General features: G+C 43.3%; 1 protein-coding gene across 1 annotated transcript in view; it reads left to right on the top strand.

Moving 5' to 3' along the window:
• LOC111960603 (prostacyclin receptor) overlaps positions 1-13,335 on the top strand; it is a 48,583-nt gene extending 35,248 nt beyond the window's left edge. The window contains exon 2 of the mRNA XM_023982673.2: positions 9,389-13,335. Coding sequence (XP_023838441.1) covers positions 9,389-9,679 — 291 coding nt within the window. The 3' untranslated portion in view covers positions 9,680-13,335. The remainder of the gene's footprint in view (positions 1-9,388) is intronic.
• The last annotated feature ends 10,006 nt before the right edge of the window (positions 13,336-23,341 follow it).

Here is a 23,341-nt window from a genome sequence, read left to right as displayed (position 1 = left end):
TTAAATTACGTTCCCCAGTTACAAATACTATGTCATTTCTGAGTTCACTGTCAGGTTTTAAGTTTCCCTGCATTTAGTAAATAAGCATACCGTTAAAACATAGATGGACCCGATCCATTAATCCTACATCGTAAAACCAGCAGGCAATACTGTGCCCTTTTTTTTCTTCATCTCTTACATAGTACATTCAGATTTATTTACGGGCTGTTTAGAGAGCGTTTTTGTTCAATCTCTGTTTATTAAATATCTCTCTGATCATTCTAGAAGTCTCGGTTCATGTGGAGAACACATGTTCCGCCCGCAGAACGCTCAGAGCTAGAGAATGCGGAAAGCGGGGACTGCACCATTCTAATAATTGAAACCAGGCATCCAGGAACCCATAGCAGAATCGGTGGCTTTGTGTTTTAGCGACCACTGACCCATAGTTAGGGTTACTGCTACACTCCAGCTAAAATCCCTCTCACCCCTTTACATATCCCATTACAGGCCTTGCCGAAACTGCTACTATGTGCCCCCTACCCCTAAAGGAGCCAAGGGAGCATCATTCTGTTCCCCTGAAATTCAACTTAATTATGAGATACTCATTTTAACGTTGCTAAATACATAGCAATAAACAAATATATAGCAATAAACAACCAAGCATAGTTGCTCTAACATGGGACTGTTGGTTTCAACCTAAATCCCTTCAGGGATGTGTGTGGCTGCGGCTGTATTGTATTTAAAGGGAAGGTTTAGTGACACCATCAGTAATATAGACGTCCAGAGGGTAATGGGTGGGCATTGCAGAGGACATGTCCCTGGAGTGGGAATTGAGAGAGTTCGTTGAGAGTTCTCAACAATTCCTTTCATAGCCATCCACACAGGGCATACACTGGATGACTCAACGTTGAATTGACGTCTGTGCCAGATGGAGACTGTGATCAGGTTTTGTTCATGTGTACCTACTGTGTGTTAATCAGTAACTGTGTTTGGATCACACTTTATGTCCCTGATCAATCACCTCAGGTGTCCGCTGTGTCAAATCAAATCACATTTTGTATTGGTCACATGCACATGGTTAGCAGATGTTATTGCGAGTGTAGCGAAATGCTTATAAAAAAATATATATATTATTTTTTGAACACAGAAAAAAACAAATACTGCACAGTTTCCTAAGGACTTGAAGCAAAGCTGTCATCTCTATAGGCGCCCTCTTGCACTTATAGGTCATATTTCCTAGAAGTGTGTGTGTGTGTGTGTGTGTGTGTGTGGTGTGTGTGTGTGTGTGTGTGTGTGTGTGTGTGTGTGTGTGTGTGTGTGTGTGTGTGTGTGTGTGTGTGTGTGTGTGTGTGTGTGTGTGTGTTGTGTGTGTGTGTGTGTGTGTGTGTGTGTGTGTGTGTGTGTGTGTGTGTGCGTGTGAAGGAGGAAAGTTATAGTCTGGTGTGTTTTTGTTTCAGTGTGTGACAGTCAGTGCGTGTATCATTCCGGTCCACACTCACCCCTGTGCCCCTCTATCTGTCATCATTATACGGCGTGTGTGTGAGTTCACCTGATATGCCCCTGTACTCCAGCACAGCACCTGTGTGCTGCCAGCTCCACCCAGCTGACAAGCCTTGCATGAGGCTTGGCTTGTGCAATCAAGAAGGGCTCATAGGAGCAGGAGCCTGTTTATCTTGTTTCTGTAGTGTGAGGCAACTTTTGACTGGTACTGTACAGTACAGTACACTTAAACACTTAAACAAGTCTACTTTGTAACAAAAGTATACACCTCATGGTTATAGGCTTAAAAAAAGAAGACACCTGTACCAGGCCAGATAAAGAGTTGAAATGTATTAAATATGAAACTTTATATACATCACAGAAGACTGACATATGTTACTGGAATGTTATTCATATTTGTCATAATTAATAAACATGATTTCAAAAAAATCTGGTGTTTAACTTTAGATATAGAAACACCAGATTAAAAAAAAAAATATATTTATTCATTATTGCAAATATTAATAACATTCTGCCCATTAGGCCACTGGAGTTTGATTTGGTAATTTGACAGCAGGACTATGTATGTTAAAAGCAGCTTTTCTGTGTTGGATGGTGTGGGCTTACCTCAACAGAATGAAGTGGGCGTATACCGGTCATTAAAAATATTCAAGTAAGTAGACCGCTGATTGGCCAGCTCATCCTCCTCAGAAATTTGACATCATGAGGAAATAGCAAGCTTTTTTGAAATGGTCTGTTTGAGATACAAGTTTGAGGTGGGGTTTTTGAAGTGTTTTTTTTAAATCTACAGTTTATGCTTTGGCAACATACGAGTATAGGACAGGATTAGAGAAACTGCCCACTGGGCAGACACTGGTTGAACCAACGTTGTTCCTATGTCTTCTCAATTACATGACTTTCAACTAACGTGGAATATTCGTTGAATTGACATCTGTGCACAGTGGGTGGAAGCATTCCTCACTTTTTCCGGATGAAATTCTGACTTGTTTTTCTTTGAATATAGACTACACATACTGTGTAAGACATTAGTCAACTTTCAGATATGTGTATCCTCTTAGTGTTGATAAGACAGCAAGGACATGGAGTAGTAGAGGTAACTGGATATGACCACGAAACCAAAGCACAGAGACAATACAGTATATCCCTGAAGTAGAAGCCGTCTACCACATATGGTTCTTTTTCATGCTCTCTCCCTAGTCAACGCGCCCTGCCAAATTATTGAGTCGATCATGTATTCTGCATACCACAACAAATGGCCTGCCAAGCCCTGAAGCCTTGTTCTGTCTCTCTCTCTCTCACTCTTCCTTTCCCTCTTCGTAGGTTTTTTTCGTTGTTTACGTTTGTAGCTGTCTCTAATTTGAGCGAACACGCGAAACAGCTGTAAAGTTTACTCATCAATTAGTTGTGGGGAAAACTGTCTGTTTCTCCACGACCAGCCCCAATGCCAACAACTCTAGCACATGTTTTGGAGCAGCCCTGTCACCGAGGCTGTCAGTGGGTGGCTGCTGCAGTGGCTATACCGAAGAGGCCGAAAGACAACCCCGGTTCGTGTTCAGTAGGGAGAAAACGTTTGGAAACTGTGTGAAACGGGGACGCGCTACCAAAACTACTCAAATAAGAAACAACAATTTTCATTTTCTGTTGCAGAACGTTTCAAAACATTTTGCTATGGTGTGTCCTGCTTAACACTCCCTTATATTACCCCTGGTTTGTAGTAGTGTGCAGGAAGAAGTTTGGTGTGTTCTGGAAGCCGTTAGTCACAGAGAATCCTAACGAGAGTCTACGTGTCAGGGCTTGTGAAGTGGCTACAGTGACAGATCGTGCTGTCTCGGTGATGTAACATAAACTCATCCCACGCTACCTGCCTCTCTCACATTCCAACAGTTTTAATAGTAAAATACATGCAAAGACATGTACCTGCTAGGTAATCACAGTTGTACATCAGAGTGACAGTCAGTAAACCCTGTGGTGCGGATTTCTGTCTTTAGAGATTCTATGCTACAGAGGAAGGGACTCTGGGGAAAGGTCTAGTGTTCCTCTGTGACCCCACAAATATTCTGCTATTTCTGCTATTTCCTGCCACGTTTCTTCTGCTCTAATTTGGGCACAAAACTGGAGAAAGCATTTTCAATCACAAAACAAATATGAGCGTTTTTATTGGACAAGCTTCCTCCGTGTGTTACATTTTTTTTTTCTCACGTTTTCCCCTCTGTTGGGGTGTCCTGGTCACTCCTGGTCTGTTCTTGTCCCTTCCGTTCTCTGTCTGTTGGTCCTAGTCCCACCATGTATAGCTGGAGAAGATGGGCTATGATCTCTGCCCCATTTCCCTCATCCTCTGTAACTCAGCCACACTTCCTTCCTTCTGGATGTGATTTGTGCCTCCTCGTTCTCCAATTATCGTCGTCCGGTGAGTGACGGAGTCTCTCAGGAAAACGATAGACGGTGGTTCTTAGGAAGTTGCTCTGATCATCAGATCTGGGGGGAAAAAAGCCCTGAAGATCCAACGGTAAATGCCTACCCAGCCTATTGCTGAAACCTTCTATTGACATTGCAACATGGCTAGATGTGCTTACAGCCTATCCAGTCATCTTCTTTCGCCGTCTGAAAGTGGGGACTCCGGCACAGTGACACAGTGGCTACAGTTTCACTTCCTCTTTAATGTGGCCTCTATTAGCAGGTTCTGAGCTGGCTGCTACACAGCAAATGCAGCACTTTTCAGTCTTTATTTGTCTGTTTTATGGGTCAGACAGTGTTTGTGCTGTATATCGAGCCACATGCTGCTTCACGTGATTTTTTTTTATTTTTTTTTACAACACCTGCCCTCAGTTCCCCTTAGTGGTAATGAAAGAGGACTTGGAACCGGAACAGGAGCTTTCTGAAGGGAGAGTGCAAGCAGACCGAGGTGCGAGTGGGAGAAAGTGGGAGTGGAAGGAGAGGAGAAGAGGTTTGAGCTTGTGAGGGGAGATCAAGATAATGGCAACAATGAAAAAACAGGAGATGATAAGAGAGGATGGAGAGACTTGTAAGGAGGGGAGAGATGGGGAATGAAACAGAGTGAGAGAGGGGGATTAGGGGAGAAGAAAGAGAGGGGGAGCTGAAAGAAGAGGACCACAATTTGAGGGGTTAGTCTGAGTGGGTGGAAAGATGTCAAAGCCAAGCTGCCACACCACTCCTAACTCACTGAGTGTGATGTCACGTCTCTGTGCGGCTGTGCGTGTGCGTGTGTAAGTGTGAGTGTGAGTGCGGATGCGTGCAAACATGTTCTCAGGGCTAGAAAAACAAGACTTAAGTAGATGTTTTCAAAAACATTGTGGTGGGACAAAACATGGGTGTGTATAAAGTCAGTGAAAGTGTAATATTTCCTGGCAAACATCTGTTCTTTGTTACTTCAGTAGGCATCTGTTAGAAAGACTGGGTAACAATGATTAACATACAAGGATAATTATCAGATAATTATCAACAATATGCAGATAGTTGCCAAGAAAAGCACAGGATGACATTGGAGCTCGATTGCTGGGGTGAGTCATCATCATTTGAGGATGAGCTGAAGGAGAACGCTCTCCCTCTGTCTCTCTCTCTCGCTCTCTCGCGCTCTCTCGCTCTCTCTCGCTCTCTCTCGCTCTCTCTCACTCTCTCTCGCTCTCTCTCTCTCTTTCTGAGTTGCCCTCTGGCAGAGGAGATATCGACCTCGTGTTAGCTCTGGTCTGCGATGCCCAGTATCTCTTATCGTTGCCAGGCTCGGTATGAGTTATGAACAGACCACAGGCCCTGATGGGCTGTGTCTACTGGCGCCTGCCTGGTCAACATTGTGCTTGCATCTAGAACTGATGCCCCCTCCTCAGAGCATAATACTCTTTCCAGTAAGGGTACATTAGAGGCTTTATACAACCGCTTGAACAGGTCACCTATGTATCGTGTAGTTGGATACTTCGATAAAAGCTTTGTTTCCTTGCCGGTGCATACACAGCAGGTCCAGACCCCGCCTGGGGATTGAGCCTTCCGGGTAAATAACTCTCCTATTGTTACCAGTCAATACACAGAAGCCTGCTGAGCACGTGTACAGTCTTAATGGCTGCATTGAAGTCTCTCTCTAGCCTTTTTGGTCTTTCTTAATGCACACACACACACACACACACACACACACACACACACACACACACACAATGATTCCCCAGACAGATGACTAAAGGATTGTGTAGACTGGTTCTAATTTTGGTGGACAGACGGAAGATATTGACAGACCGAGTGATTCCACAGATAGAATTCCCACGCGCACGCAGACGGCACACGCACGTTGTCTGAGAGCTGGACATCTAGACGTTTCTTCTCCATAATGGCTTGGCTGTGGGGAATAGGGTTAAAAAGGGTGTTGATCATACAAAGTCCAGCTACACACACACACACACACACACACCGTTTTCTCAGTACTAAGTAGATGAAAAAACTCTCAGGCAATCTTCCTAGAGTAGAGTATAGAAAGACCTCCATGGACCAACATAGATGAACGCTCATTGTATAGGAATGTCTCCCCTGGAAGAGTCCAAGTCTCCGGGCTTGGTGGGGGGGGGGTGGGGCGCCTGCATTGATGCAAAAGTTAGCCCTTGTTTGTGACCTTTCATGGTGGCAGGTAGCCTAGTGGTTAGAGTGTTGGGCCAGCACGAAAAAAATACTATAGTTATACCATGGTATAAATACTATCGTATTCACTGTAGTGGTTTTGCTGACTTTACTGTGGTATTGACTGTAGTATATTTAGGGGCGGCAGGAAGCCTAGTGGTTAGAGCGTTGGGCCAGTAACCGAAAGGTTGCTAGATCGAATCCCCGAGCTGACAAGGTAAAAATCTGTCGTTCTGCCCCTGAACAAGGCAGTTAACCCACTGTTCCTAGGCCGTCATTTTGAATGAGAATTTGTTCTTAACCGACTTGCTTAGTTAAATAAAGGTTAAATAAATAGAATTCAGACTGTGTTCAGAGGGTGGACTGTAATAACAGGCTGAGGGAAGGAGGAGGAAAGTGAGAGAGTCACAAAGACAATGTGGTGACTGATGGGTGTAACGAGTGAGGAAAGATGGGTATTGAACCTGGTTTTCTGGTTGTGTTAGTGCTGCGTTCGCCCACTGAGCTATTGACAGTGATGCCCTAGTGCCATGTCTTGGTCTATAACCTCTCCTACAAAACACAGGAGTGTTGCTTTGTGTGCTCATTCTCAGGAACAACTGAAGTCATTATTGGACTGCGAACTAACACCGTATCCTCAAGACTGTTCACAGAAAGATGTATGAAAACAGGAAGTGGTACTCTAAGTGGTTGTTTTCACGTAGAGTTTGCATGTCATACAAAAAATAAGAATGATGCGGTCTCTCTCTCGCGCTCTCCTCTCTCTCTGGGATCCCCTGCTTTGCTGTCTCCGAGGTGTGCAGATGCAGAACTTTATCCTCCCATTGAAACAGGATCTGAGGGGAAGGGGAGTAACAGTCCTTCAGGAGCCAAGATGGAGACTAATAGGCCGCTATGGACGTCCATTATGGGGCCTATTTCCTTATAGCAAAGGCCATCACCAGCACCAAATGGCCTATAATGTATCCATGCCTCCCTGATCCGCCCCCACACAGACAGACTGTACCCAGGTAGATACACCCTTAGGTGTGTGTGTGTGTGTGTGTGTGTGTGTGTGTGTGTTTTATTATTCTTGTATATGCCTTTTCCTACTGATGGATCGTCCCCCCCAGACTGCCCTGCTGCTGCAGCCTGTCACAGAGCCTTATAAACCACACACATTCATCAGTACGGAGCATGTTTAACCAGCGGCTGATGCCTCTCATCTATCCTGCGTTCTAAACCCGCACTCCATGGCAGCGCCCGTGATTTGTGTCTCTTTTAAAGGATACCAGGTCTGCCCAGAGAGCCATATGTGGCAGGGTGGCAAGGAGAAGGTGGTAACTGGAGCAGTGTTGTTTGTGAGATACTTTGGCAACGCGTAACAACAAACATCATATTAAGCTTTTTTTCACAGTACACATCCAAATCACATTTCCGACAGGCTGTAATATATTAGTCTGGCTGTCACCAGCTCTCGAAGTCACCAGGGTCGTGCGTCTGCCCGGGTAATAATATATGACATTTAGCAGACACTTTTACCCTAAGTGACTTACAGTCCTGCGTGCAGATATATATTTTTTTACATATGGGTGGTCCCGGGAATCAAACCTACTATCCTGGCCTAGCACCGTGCCATGCTCTACCAACTGAGCTACAGAGGACCACAATTATCAGCCTGTATAGTATAGGGCCTCTTAACTCCTCTACTGTCTCGGGAGCTGTGTGTCAGACCTTTAACCTTACTGCCGCTGTTCAGACTCAGCGAACAGCCCATATAACATATACCTCCTCTAACTCAGCCTGGGGCTACAGTAATGGCAGTAATGGTAGATTTACTTCACTATCCCTCAGCGTGCTCCATTGGATGACACATATTTCCACCCCTACAGTAGGAGACCCTTTCACTGTGAATGAATAAATGACAGTGCAGCCCAGCACCAAGCCGTGGGACCAACAGTTAAATCAGGGAAAACATGCTGCATTTATAATTGATCCTCCACCCCCATGAATGTAATGAATTACACTAGCTGTGGTCCCATGGAGCCATCGTTAGTCCTTAAATCAGGAAGCTTTCCTGCACAGTGAGATTTGTCAGCTTTGAAGAGGAAATAAGGGTCCTCGTGAGAGGGAAGACAGGCTATTCTCTCTCTCTCTCTCTCTCGCTCTCTCTCTCTCTCTCTGTCTCTCTCTCTCTCTCTCTCTCTCTCTCTCTCTCTCTCTCTCTGTGTCTCTCTGTGTCTCTCTCTCTCTGTCTCCGTCTCTCTGTGTGTGTAAGCGTGCGCGTGTGTTGGTTCTTCTATCCTTGTTGGGACCTAAAATCCCCAATGGTCCCCACAAGGATAGCAAAAGACAAAGACTATTTTAAGCTTAGGGTATGGGTTAGTGTTAGGTTTAGGGTATGGGTTAGTGTTAGGTTTAGGACTAAGGGTTAGGGAAAATAGGATTTTGAATGGAAATACATTTTTGGTACCCACAAGGATAGAAAAACATAACGTGTGTGTGACGAGTGACTCTTTCGCTAACATCATTTTGTGCAATTTGGGGATTCACTTCCCTCCAAAAGGCATTACTACATTTCTACAGAAACATCAGTTCATTTTGTATTGTGTCTGTAGTTGTGGCAATGCAAATACAGTGTCTGCACAATGTTCTCTGCCTTTTGATCATCTCCAATGTCTGTTAGTGCATTACAGGACATCGTGTCTGTTTTGGCTAGTTAGCTCGTGGTGGGGAGGAGAGAGCGTCGTGCTGTTCCTGCTCCCTCCTGGATGAGGATTTGGCACAGCTCAGGCCTGTAATGGTCCCTGGGTTGCTCCCATTCCGTCTTGGGTTATTACTTTTCACTCCCAGGCCTTAGCAACAGGGAAACATTTGACACTGTGACACAATAACACTCCACCAGGCCACGTAATCAATTATGAGACTGTTTGTTGAATATATCAGAGGAAATAACGGGATTGGAATGGGGCGGCTGAGATGCTTTTTAGCCAGCTGCTCTCTGTGGGCAGGATCTCTCTCTCTGTCTGTCTCTCTCTCTCTCTGTCTGTCTCTCTGTATGTCTGTCTGTCTGGCTCATTCCGTCGTGTCGTATATACTGGCATATACACTGGCCTTTTTATACAGGGTCTTGTCCCTACTCCTCCCTCGCTCTTGTTTCCTCCCCCTTATTACTCTCTCCCCGACCCCCAGCACTCTATTTTTCTGTATCTCTCCCTACACATAAAATGTATTTAACATTTTATGATGACCAATAAGAGTAACTACTGGGGATCCTAATAAACTGAACTCTTTCGTATTTAACTCTCCTCAGATTGCCGGTTTCGCCAATGCCATCGAGCCGGTGGGTGACGACCAGGAGAACCTGCTGGCATTCCGTTTCCAGGCCCTCAACCCCATCGTTGACCCCTGGGTGTTCATCATCTTCCGCAAGTCCGTGTTCCGCCACCTCCGCCTGCTGCTGCGCTGCCGCTTCACGGGGGGAGCGGTGAAGAACACGGCCCACTGCACCGTCTCCTTACCCCCTGACGACCACAGGGAGTCTCCCAAGCCCTCGCCCTCCGTCTCCCTGCAGCCCAAGCTATACTCCAGCCGGCCCCTCTGATGTGAGGGGTGGGACCCGGGGCAGGAAAGAGGATGAGAGTTATGGATGTATGTATGTGGGAGAGCAGACAATGGGGGAAGGGGTTCTGGATAGAGGATTTGGAGTGTTCACTTTGCTGACCACCAGTTCTTACAGGTGCCTTATCCGCTGTTAACTAGAATACATATGCGTATACTGATGCATGAGCTACATATTTCATACATGGCCGTGCCGTATAAAAAGACTGCAAAGGAGTGGAAAATGTGCAAACATGGATAAAGTGATTGGTTGTGCCTTTAAACTCACTGAAAACTTAACTCAAAGCAACTGAAATGGACAGAAACTCCTGTTCGGTACTGAATGTATGCAGGAGAGGACCACTAAGAGGGATTTAATATGGACAACCAGCCCTGGAAGGGCAAAGGTCAGGTCAATGAGCTCTCTGTCAACGTACAGTACATACAGTGCCTTCAGAAAGTATTCATACCCACTTGACTTATTCCACATTTTGTGTTACAGCCTGAATGAAATACGTGTTAAATCGATCTTTATTCTCACCCATCTACCCACAATGCCCCATAATGACAAAGTGAAAACATGTTTTTAGAAATGTTTGCACATTTTTGAAATTAAATACAGAAATATTACATTTACATACGTATTCACAACCCTGAGTCAACACATGTTAGAATCACCTTTGGCAGTGATTACAGCTGTCAGTTCTTCTGGGTAAATCTCTAAGAGCTTGCACATTATTATTAAGAAAATTATTCAAACTCTGTCAAGTTGGTTGTTGATCATAGCTCGACAGCCATTTTCAAGTCTTGCCATATATTTTCAAGACGATTTTAAGTCAACTGTAACTAGGCCATTCGGGAACATTCAATGTCATCTTGGTAAGCTACTCCAGTGTACATTTGTCCTTGTGATTTAGGTTATTGTCCTGCAGAAAGGTGATTTTGTCTCCCAGTGGCTGTTGGAAAGCAGACTGAACCAGGTTTTCCTCTAGGATTTTGCCTGTGCTTAGCTCTATTCCATTTATTTCTATCCTAAAAACTCCCTAGTCCTTGCCAGTGACAAGCATACCCATAACATGATGTGACTACAACTATGCTTGAAAATATGAAGAGTGGTACTCAGTGATGTGTTGTGATGTGTTGTGTTGAATTTGCCCCAAACATATTACATAACATTGTATTCAGGACACAAAGTTAATTTCTTTGCCATATTTTTTGCAGTTTTACTTTAGTTCCTTATTGCTAACAGGATGCATGTTTTGGAATATTTTTATTCTGTACAGGCTTCCTTCTTTTCACTCTGTCTTTAAGGTTAGTATTGTGGAGTAACTACAATGTTGTTGATCCATCCTCAGTTTTCTCCTATCACAGCCATTAAACTCTGTAACTGTTTTAAAGTCAGCATTAGCCTCATGGTTAAATCCCTGAGCGGTTTCCTTCCTCTCCGTCAACTGAGTTAGGAAGGACGCCTGTATCTTTGTAGTGACTGGGTGTATTGATACACCATCCGAAGTGTAATTAATAATTTCACCATGCTCAAAGGGATATTTAATGTCTGCTTTTGTTTTACCCATCTACCAATAGGTGCCCTTCTTTGTGAGGCATTGGGAAAACCCTTGTCTTTGTGGTTGAATCTGTGTTTGAAATTCACTGCTCGACTAAGGGACCTTACAGATAATTGTATGTGTGGGGTAAAAATCATGTTAAACACTATTATTGCACACAGAGTGAGTCCATGCAACTTATTATGTGACTTGTTGAGCACATTTTTACTCCCAAACTTATTTAGGCTTGCCATATAACAAAGCGTTTGAATACTTATTGACTCAAGACATTTCAGCTTTTCATTTGTAAAGTTTTCAAAAATCATCATCCATTTTGAATTCAGGCTGAAACACAACAAAATGTGGAAAAAGTCAAGGGGTGTGAATAGTTTCTGAAGGCGATGTATATAACCACCCGGTGTGAAACACGGGGGAAAAATTGCACTAGGTCTTCTGTCCAGGTATCACTGGACACCATTTCCAAACTGGGCGAGAATGTCCCTGTTAAAAGATCTACTAATCATTCCGTTAGCTTACCAAAGATGGTATGGTCATGTCCACTATTACTACCTTATGGAATTTAGATTTCCTCACTTCATTTCCTCTCTGAATTATTTCACATCTTGTAAATGTACAACACGATACATCGAAAACAGACAATATGCCCTTGCGTATGCCCGAGGCAATCAGGCCATTAACTTCAAATGACATTAACAACAGTGTAGTAAATCAACATACAGGAATGAGTAAGATGTGATTTGTTATGCTGTGTTTTATTGACAGCCTCTTTGCCCTCTTAACTCTTAGCTCTTAAAATGGCGGTCTGATCTGTCACATCATTGAAGTGTGGGATGCAGCTTACGCCCTGTTTCGCTGCAGTGAGCCGTGTAGCGGAAACAGAATGTAGGCCTGCAGAGGTCACGGACGAGGTCACGGCAGGTCACATTCATACAGCATGATGGCCTCTTCTGTATGCATGTCCCCTGGATCTATGGTCAAGTTTTAATGAAGGCCAATCTCTTTATCTTCTTTAAGGCTGAATTGGATCATGGATCCTACGCATGTGCACGTGACATGTCTTAAATCCATGCCTCAGTTTCCAGGCCTTGGCATCCAACACTTCAGTCGTCAATACGCTGTTGTAGGTCATCAAAGCAAGGGTGTATTATGGGCTCATTGAGAAAGACCTGTGTCTATGGAGCTATTCTGTCGTACAATATATTGTATGAACATTCCTTAGTGCACTCACGCAAGATGGTACCTCTCTTTCTTATCAAGCGAATTCATTTGACCTATATTGTCACAGCAAAAATAATCCTGCAGCAACAGGATTTGAACGTTTAGTCCAGAATGTTGCTTGATCGCTGGTTAGGCTATTAGCTGGTCAAAAGTAGGCTACATGAAAAGTGCAATGCTGTTAATATAACTGTGTGTCAGTGTGGGGTTTTCAGTGAATTTCTGCAAATCACAAAGCTCATCTGCATTTAATGCTGTGCAGTGATCGAATTAAGACCCTACATCCGTATGAGTTGTTTGAATGTAGTCTTTAGAAGCTCTGCTGTGTCGGTAGTTCTGTCGTTGAAAAAGCGCACAAAACGACGTTTGAAGTTGTTGCTTTTTTTTGGTCCTCTTTCTCTTCCGTCACTATGGCTGTGGTTACACAGGCAGCTCAAATCTGTTATTTCCACATCAGATTCTTTTCAGAGCTAATCTGATTAATAAATAAAAAAGACCAGAATTGGGCTGCCTGTGTAAACTCAGATTCTGATAGTGATTGCGTGAAGAGTGCTAAGTTTATGTTTGCTGGTGTTTAAGTGCTTTTTTTGTGTACGTTTCTATGTGTTCTCTCAGTTGTGTTGTATGGATGTTGTGTGGTGTCGTGCTTGTGTACGTGAGTGTGTTGTGTTGTGGTGGTTTTGTTTCCGGAGCTATGATGTGATCTGCCCAGCGTGTGTTCCAGTGTGGTTTCTTGCACTTGAGAATATACGGTATCAGTATTGGGATCAATTGTAACAAATGTTTAAGTGAATACATGTTACAGACGTGTTATGTATAGGTTGCGGTACATGTTCCTATATAAAAAATATTCAAATGCCAAATAAAGATTGAAAGTATATGGTGTGAGTACCTTTCCACATGTACAGTTGAAGTCAGACGTTTACATACACCTTAGCCAAATACATTTAAACTCAGTTTTTCATAATTTCTGACATTTAATCCAAGTAAAAATTCCCCGTTTTAGGTCAGTTAGGATCACCACTTTATTTTATGAATGTGAAATGTCAGAATAATATTATAGAGAATGATTTATTTCAGCTTATTTCTTTCATCACATTCCCAGTGGGTCAGAAGTTTACATACACTCAATTAGTATTTGGTAGCATTGCCTATAAATTGTTTAACTTGGGTCAAATGTTTCGGGTAGCCTTCCACAAGCTTCCCACAATAAGTTGGGTGAATTTTGGCCCATTCCTCCTGGCAGAGCTGGTGTAACTGAGTCAGGTTGGTAGGCCTCCTTGCTCGCACACGCTTTTTCAGTTCTGCCCACACATTTTCTATAGGATTGAGGTCAGGGCTTTGTGATGGCCACTCAAATACTTTCACTTTGTTGTCCTTATGCCATTTTGCCACAACTTTGGAAGTATGCTTGGGGTCATTGTCCATTTGGAAGACCCATTTGCAACCAAGCTTTAACTTCCTGACTGATGTCTTGAGATGTTGCTTCAATATATCCACATAATTTTCCTCCCTCATGAAGCCATCTATTTTGTGAAGTGCACCAGTCCCTCCTGCAGCAAAGCACCCCCACAACATGATGCTGCCACCCCTGTGCTTCACGGTTGGGATGGTGTTCTTCAGCTTGCAAGCATCCCCTTTTTCCTCCAAACATAACAATGGTCATTCTGGCCAAACAGTTATATTTTTGTTTCATCAGACCAGAGGATATTTCTCCAAAAAGTCTGATCTTTGTCCCCATGTGCAGTTGCAAACCATAGTATGGCTTTGTTATGGTGGTTTTGGAGCATCAGCTTCTTCCTTGCAGAGCAGCCTTTCAGGTTATGTCGATATAGGACTCGTTTTACTGTGGATATAGATACTTTTGTACCTGTTTCCTCTAGCATCTTCACAAGGTCCTTTGCTGTTGTTCTGGGATTGATTTGCACTTTTTCGCACCAAAGTACATTCATCTCTAGGAGACAGAAAGCGTTTCCTTCCTGAGCGGTATGATGGCTGCGTGGTCCCATGGTGTTTATACGTGGGTACTATTGTTTGTACAGATGAACGTGGTATCTTCAGGCATTTGGAAATTGCTCCCAAGGATGAACTAGAGGTCTATAATTTTTATTCTGAGGTCCTGGCTGATTTCTTTAGATTTTCCCATGATGTCAAGCGAAGAGGCACTGAGTTTGAAGGTAGGCCTTGAAATACATCCACAGGTACACCTCCAATTGACACAAATTATGTAATTTGCCTATCAGAAGTTCTAAAGCCATGACACCATTTTCTGGGATTGTCCAAGCTGATTCTCTGCCTCGAATCTTCCATTCCTCTCAAAGATTTTAGAAAAAGCTGTTGCGCAGCAACTCACTGCCTTTCTGAAGACAAATAATGTATACGAAATGCTTCAGTCTGGTTTTAGACCCCATCATAGCACTGAGACTGCACTTGTGAAGGTGGTAAATGACCTTTTAATGGCGTCAGACCGAGGCTCTGCATCTGTCCTCGTGCTACTAGACCTTAGTGCTGCCTTTGACACCATCGATCACCACATTCTTTTGGAGAGACTGGAAACCCAAATTGGTCTACACGGACAAGTTCTGGCCTGGTTTAGATCTTACCTGTCGGAAAGATATCAGTTTGTCTCTGTGAATGGTCTGTCTCTGACAAATCAACTGTACATTTCGGTGTTCTCAAGGTTCCGTTTTAGGACCACTATTGTTTTCACTATATATTTTACCTCTTGGGGATGTTATTCGAAAACATAAGTTAACTTTCACTGCTATGCGGATGACACACAGCTGTACATTTCAATGAAACATGGTGAAGCCCCAAAATTGCCCTCCTAGAAGCCTGTGTTTCAGACATAAGGAAGTGGATGGCTGAAAAACTTTCTACTTTTAAACTCGGACAAAACAGAGATGCTTGTTCTAGGTCCCAAGAAACAAAGAGATTCTCTGTTAAATCTGACAATTCATCTTGATGGTTGTAAAGTCGTCTCAAATAAAACTGTGAAGGACCTCGGCGTTACTCTTGACCCTGATCTCTCTTTTGACGAACATATCAAGACTGTTTCAAGGACAGCTTTTTTCCATCTACGTAACATTGCTAAAATCAGAAATTTTCTGTCAAAAAATGATGCAGAAAAATTAATCCATGCATTTGTTACTTCTAGGTTAGACTACTGCAATGCTCTACTTTCGCGGCTACCCGGATAAAGCACTAAATAAACTTCAGTTAGTGCTAAATACGGCTGCTAGAATCCTGACTAGAACCAAGAAATTTGATCATATTACTCCAGTGCTAGCTTCCCTACACTGGCTTCCTGTTAAGGCAAGGGCTGATTTCAAGGTTTTACTGTTAACCTATAAAGCGTTACATGGGCTTGCTCCTACCTATCTTTCCGAGTTGGTCCTGCCGTACATACCAATACGTACGCTACGGTCACAAGACGCAGGCCTCCAAATTGTCCCTAGAATTTCTAAGCAAACAGCGGGAGGCAGGGCTTTCTCCTATAGATCTCCATTTTTATGGAACAGTCTGCCTACCCATGTGAGAGACGCAGACTCGGTCTCAACCTTTAAGTCTTTACTGAAGACTTATCTCTTCAGTAGGTCATATGATTGAGTGTAGCCTGGCCCAGGAGTGTGAAGGTGAACGGAAAGGCTCTGGAGCAACGAACCGCCCTTGCTGTCTCTGCCAGGCGGTTCCCCTCTCTCCACTGGGATTCTTGCCTCTAACCCTGTAACAGGGGCTGAGTCACTGCCTTGCTGGTGCTCTTTCATGCCGTCCCTAGGAGGGGTGCGTCACTTGAGTGGGTTGAGTTACTGACGTGATCTTCCTGTCTGGGTTGGCGCCCCCCCTTGGTTTGTGCTGTGGTGGAGACCTTTGTGGGCTATACTCGGCCTTGTCTCAGGATTGTAAGTTGGTGGTTGAGGATTACCCTCTAGTGGTGCGGGGGCTGTGCTTTGGCAAAGTGGGTGGGGTTATATCCTTCCTATTTGGCCCTGTCCGGGGGTTTTTTCGGATGGGGCCACGGTGTTCTCCTGACCGCTCCTGTCTCAGCCTCCAGTATTTATGCTGCAGTAGTTTGTGTCGGGGGGCTAGGGTCAGTTGGTTACCTGGAGTACTTCTCCTGTCTTATCCAGTTCCTGTGTGAATTTTAAGTATGCTCTCTCTAATTCTCTCGTTCTCTTTCTCTCTGAGAACCTGAGCCCTAGGACCATACGTCAGGACTACCGGGCATGATGAAACCTTGCTGTCCCCAGTCCGCCTGGCCTTGCTGCTATTCCAGTTTCAACTGTTCTGCCTGTGGTTACGGAACCCCTACCTGTCCCAGACCTGCTGTTTTCAACTCTTAATGATCGGCTATGAAAAGCCAACTGAGATTTATTCCTGATTATTATTGACCATGCTTGTCATTTATGAACATTTTGAAAATCTTGGCTCTCTCTAATTTTCTCCTTCTCTCTTTTTCTTTCTCTCGGAGGACCTGAGCCCTAGGACCATACGTCGGGACTACCGGCCGTGGTGACTCCTTGCTGTCCCCAGTCCGCCTGGCCTTGCTGCTATTCCAGTTTCAACATGTTCTGCCTGCGGTTTATGGAACCCCTACCTGTCCCAGACCTGCTGTTTTCAACTCTTAATGATCGGCTATGAAAAGCCAACTGAGATTTATTCTGATTATTATTTGACCATGCTTGTCATTTATGGAAATTTTGAAAATCTTGGCTCTCTCTAATTTTCCTTCTCTCTTTCTTTCTCTCGAGGACCTGGGCCCTAGGACCATGCGTCGGGACTGCCGCCCGTGGTGACTCTTGCTGTCCCCAGTCCGCCTGGCCTTGCTGCTATTCCAGTTTCAGCTGTTCTGCCTGCGGTTATGGAACCGCTACCTGTCCCAGACCTGTTGTTTTTCAACTCTTGATGATCGGCTATGAAAAGCCAACTGAAATTATTCATGATTATTATTTGACCATGCTGTCACTTATGAACATTTTTGAACATCTTGGCATAGTTCTGTTATAATCTCCACCCGGCACAGCCAGAAGAGGACTGGCCACCCCTCATAGCCCTGGTTCCTCTCTAGGTTTCTTCCTAGGTTTTGGCCTTTCTAGGGAGTTTTTCCTAGCCACCGTGCTTCTACACCTGCATTACTAGCTGTTTGGGGTTTTAGGCTGGGTGTCTGTACAGCACTTCGAGATATTAGCTGATGTACGAAGGGCTATATAAAATAAAATTGATTGATTGGTTTAAAGGCACAGTCAATTTAGTGCATGTAAACTTCTGACCCACTGGAATTGTGATACAGTGGATTATAAGTGAAATAATCTGACTGTAAACAATTGTTGGAAAAATGACTTGTGTCATGCACAAAGTAGATGTCCTAACCGACTTGCCAAAACTATAGTTTGTTAACAAGACATTTTGTGGAGTGGTTGAAAAACGAGTTTTAATGACTACTACCTAAGTGTACGTAAACTTCCGACTTCAACTGTATGTCTTAATCTGTGATGATGGGCAATTTTTTTACTGTGTGACCATACAGTATATTTTCCATGTTTAATTTCTGTATGTTTTGTAGAATTCACAAAGCTTGAAGACATTGCCTATGTGTTTACAGATGAAGGAAAACAGAACAAGACAAGATTAACAGGAACTTGGTTTAGTTGGGGTTTAGACAACACAACTGCTTGGACCTTGCCAGTCAGTCACACACAAAACAAAATGGCCTCTGTGAGACAATGACATGAACGTTTATGATTCTTAGAAATATAGAGGAATAAACGTCATTGGCAAGAGAAATGCCATTTCTATGGTTTACAGTAAGTATAAATATGCAGTCATAAATTATTCATAAAACTTCACTTCAACAACCATGCAGTATATGCATATATATATAAAAAAGAGGTAATTGAAAGACCGGACTGACAGTATAGAGTTGGCACAGACCACAGCATTTCTCACCAGAGGGACTATCATCTGAGTGAAGGCAGGAAACCATAACCAACAGATACTGCCACCACAAAGCCTACTCCTTTACCAAAGCCTTAGCAACAAAATAAAATCTAGTAGGAAGTAGAGCAGCTTTACTGACACATTAAACTGATAGATGCTTCATTTCCCAGCATTGCTTGTGTGTGTGCGTAAGAGAGAGAGAGAGAGCTACTTACAAGCCAAAACACTTTATGCTCATTCATAATAAAGCAACAAATTCCCTATATCATATTCCCCGGTAATGTGATTCCACTAAGTGGTTGAGGACGGTCCTTCAATTGCAAGATGATTTCTCATGGTCAAACAATAGCTATGTTTATTTACCATTAAGAGCCAACACAGAAAGAGGCAAAGCCCTCTCCCTGTCTTCATGGTCTTTCATCATCACCATTATCCCAAAGATTTTGTCGAGAAAACGCTACTTGAGTAAAGTGAGTGTTATTTGTGCAGGCTATTTACATAGATGCTTATTCATGTAACCACTCTGGTTTAGTAGTGTGTTGTGTGCTCAAGACTGTAGAACCAGCAGGCCTGTCCTTTGAGACAATAGCGTTCCAGATACACATTTGGCGCAGGTCTCTACAGATGATTAGATCTGGCGATATTTTCAAAATGCATCCTTCCCCCCCTTCACTGATGTATCACAAAACTTTTGTTCATGACTAAATAACTCAATGATTAATAATGTACAGTGCATTCGGAAAAAGTATTCAGACCCCTTTACTTTTTCCAGATTTTGTTACGTTACAGCCATATTCTAAAATGAAATAAATTGTTTTTTTCCCCTCATCAATCTACACACAATACCCCATAATGACAAAGCAAAAACAGGTAAACATTTTTTTTTAAATAACTGAAATTTCACATTTACATAAGTATTCAGTATTCTTCTTGGGTATGACGCTACAAGCATGGCACACCTGTATTTGGGGAGTTTCTCTCAAGCTCTGTCTGGTTAGATGGGGAGCATCGCTGCACAGCTATTTTCAGGTCTCTCCAGAGATGTTCAATCCGGTTCAAGTCTGGGCTCTTGCTGGGCCACTCAAGGACATTCAGAGACTTGTCCCGAAGCCACTCCTCCATTGTCTTGGCTGTGTGATTCGGGTTGTTGTCCTGTTGGAAGGTGAACCTTTGCCCCAGTCTGAGGTCCTGAGCGCTCTGGAGCAGGTTTCCATCAAGGATCTCTCTGTACTTTGCTCCGTTCATCTTTCCCTCGATCCTGACTAGTCGACCAGTCCCTGCCGCTAAAAAACATCCCCACAGTATGATGCTGCCACCACCATGCCTCACTGTAAGGATGGTGCCAGGTTTCCTCCAGATGTGAAGCTTGGCATTCAGGCCAAAGAGTTCAATCTCAGTTTCATCAGACCAGAGAATCGTGTTTCTCACCTTTAGGTTTCTATCGGAAAACTCCAAGCAGGCTGTCGTGTGCCTTTTACTGAGGAGTGGCTTCCGTCTGTCCACTCTACCATAAAGGCCTGATTGGTGGAGTGCTGCAGAGATGGTTGTCCTTCTGCGTCCAGCTCTAGGAAGAATCTTGTTGGTTCCAAACTTCTTCCATTTAAGAATGATGGAGGCCACTGTGTTCTTGGGGACCTTCAATGCTGCACACATTTTTTTATACCCTTCCTCAAATCGGTGCCTCGACACTCTCCTGTCTCGGAGCTCTACGGACAAATACTTCGACCTCGTGGCTTGGTTTTTACTCTGACATGCAATGTCAACTGTGGGACCTTATATAGACAGGTGTGTGCCTTTCCAAATCATGTCCAAACAATTTAATTTAACACCGGTGGACTCCAATCAAGTTGTAGAAACATCTCAAGGATGATCAATAGAAACAAGTATTATGGGAAAGGTTCTGAATACTTACGTGAATAAGGTATTTCTGTTTTTTTTTTTTTATACATTTGGAAAATGTTCTAAAAACCTGTTTTCCCTTTGTTTATATGGGGTATTGTGTGTGGATTGATGAGTTTTTTTTATCAATACATTTTAGAATAAGGCTATAACATAACAAAATGTGGAAAAACCACTGTATGCCATTTAGCAGACACGTTTATCCAAATCAACTTACATTATAGGTGGTCCCAGGAATTAAACCCACTGTCTTGGCATTGCAAGCACCATGCTTTACCAACTGGGCTACAGAGGATCAGAAGGACGGAATGATGGTTTGCTCTAGTTTTGGAACAGTAGCCTGGTCTGTTGTACAGACAGGAAGCCCATCACTCTGGTTATCTGTGATTCACCAGAGGTTTGACAGTGATGAATCTTTATCTGAAGCAGAGCACTAATGAACAGCAGTCCTGGCCCTCACTGAGGTTGTAATTAAAAGTGTTCATTGATTAACCAGATGGAAATAGAATGGATGAACAGAACAGGGAATGATGAACTGAGATGAACCAGACTGATACGTACAGTTGAAGTCGGAAGTTTCCATACATCTTAGCCAAATACATTTATACTCAGTTTAATCCCAGTAAAAATTCCCTGTCTTAGGTCAGTTAGGATCACCAGTTTATTTTAAGAATGTGAAATGTCAGAAAGAATGATTTATTTCAGCTTTTATTTCTTTCATCACATTCCCAGTGGGTCTGTCATGGCCGATGCTGGAAGAAGACCAAAGTGCAGCTTGGTGAGCGTACATTTTCCTTTTTTTAAATGACGCCAACAAAAACAACAAACGATGAAAACAACCGTGAAGCTTACAGGGCCAAGTGCCACTAACAAAAGTCAACTACCCACACCTAAAGGAGGGAAAAAGGGCTACCTAAGTATGGTTCCCAATCAGAGACAACGATAGACAGCTGTCCCTGATTGAGAACCATACCCGGCCAAAACATAGAACCACAAAATCTTAGAAAACTAAACATAGAATGCCCACCTCAAATCACACCCTGACCAAACCAAATAGAGACATAAAAAGGCTCTCTCCCCAAAGGTGCGGACTCCGGCCGCAAAACCTGAACCTATAGGGGAGGGTCTGGGTGGGCATCTATCCGCGGTGGCGGCTCAGGTGCGGGACGCAGACCCCGCTCCACCTCTGGCCCACCCCACTTTGGTGGCACCTCTGGTGCGGGGACCCTCGTAGCTGGCCCCGGACTGGGCTCCCTCGTTGCGGGCCCCGGACTGGGCACCCTCGCTGACATCATTTTCTGGATTTTCCCAAGCTGTTTAAAGGCACAGTCAACTTAGTGTATGTAAACTTCTGACCCACTGGAATTGTGATACAGTGAATTATAAGTTAAATAATCTGTCTGTAAACAATTGTTGGAAAAAATGACTTGTGTCATGCACAAAGTAGATGTCCTAACCGACTTGCCAAAACTATAGTTTGTTAACAAGAAATTTGTGGAGTGGTTGAAAACGAGTTTTAATGACTCCAACCTAAGTGTATGTAAACTTCTGACTTCAACTGTAGCAGTATACATACACTTTGACATTAGTATCTTCTTGTTCTTTCATTGTCTTTCGGTCTTTCTTCATCAGAACTCACAGTATTTTTCACATTCTAATTACAGTGGCCAACCTAATCTGTCTGTAACCCTGACCCTCACCTGACACCCTCAGTCTACATCTTTCCCTTTCCTCCTGATAAATGATACTGATAAATGATATCCGCTTGGGGGTGTGTTGAGAGATACAAAGACTAAGGGCTTGATTCAATCCGTAGCACTGACATTTAAAGACAATGTTTCCGCGTTCACATTCATTGTGAACACCGCATATGTCGGGTCAATTGGAAATTACCTTTAAATTTCAAGCATGCTATAGCGCTGAACTTAAGCAATATGGATTGAATCGCGCCCTATTGCGTCATTGTGTGACATCGCAAAGTCTTTGAGAAGGGTCTTAAGTACAATGTTAGATTCTATGGAGAATTCTCGTCTGAAATCACTCCATTGACTTATTGACTAACAGGGAATTTATGTTGAAAGAACATTAACCAAAGTGTGATTTTCAAACAGCAGTTTTCTAAGTGTTGTTACATGGGGAGCCCCTTGTCTTTTATTGATCTAAAGGCCATGATCCTCCGAGTATGAATCACTTTTCATCTGATTTCAAAACGATCCTCATTTTCAGAGTGATTGTTATACTTTATCACGGTGCCTATTTCCAGATTTATTTTCAAAACGACTGGCCATTTTTTTACAGGAATGAGAATCACACTAGTTTTCTACTTTTACACATACAGTGCCAAGAAAAAGTATGTGAACCCTTTGGAATTTCCTGGATTTCTGTTTTGACATAAAACGGTATCTGATCTTCATCTAAGTCACAACAATAAACAAAGATGGTGTGCCTAAATTAATAACACACAAATGATTAGGTTTTTCTTGTCTATATTGAATACGTCATTAAACATTCACAGTGTAGGTTGGAAAAAGTATGTGAACCCCTAGGCTAATGACTTCTACAAATGGAGAAATTTCAGCAGTGTTGCTACTCTCCCTAGGAGTGACCGTTCTGCAAAAATGACTGCAAGAACACAGCGCAGAATGCTCAATGAGGTTAAGAAGAATACTAGTGTCAGCTAAAGACTTACAGAAATCTGTGGAAGATGCTAACATCTCTGTTGACGAGTCTGCGATACGTAAAACACTAAACAAGAATGGTGTTCATGGGAGGATACCATGGAAGAAGCCACTGCTGTCCCTCCAAAAAATTGCTGCACGTCTGAAGTTCACAAAGAGCACCTGGATGTTCCACAGCGCTACTGGCAAAATATTCTGTGGACAGATGACTAAAGTTGTGTTGTTTGGAAGGAACACACAACACTATGTGTGGAGAAAAAAAGGCACAGCACACCAACATCAAAACCTCATCCCAACTGTAAACTATGGTGGAGGGAACATCATAGTTTGGGGCTGCTTTGCTGCCTCAGGGCCTGCACAGCTTGCTATCAT

Source organism: Salvelinus sp. IW2-2015, linkage group LG4p (genome assembly GCF_002910315.2).
Source record: "Salvelinus sp. IW2-2015 linkage group LG4p, ASM291031v2, whole genome shotgun sequence".
Classification (NCBI taxonomy): Eukaryota; Metazoa; Chordata; class Actinopteri; order Salmoniformes; family Salmonidae; genus Salvelinus; species Salvelinus sp. IW2-2015.
This window is presented reverse-complemented; position numbering and strand designations above follow the sequence as displayed.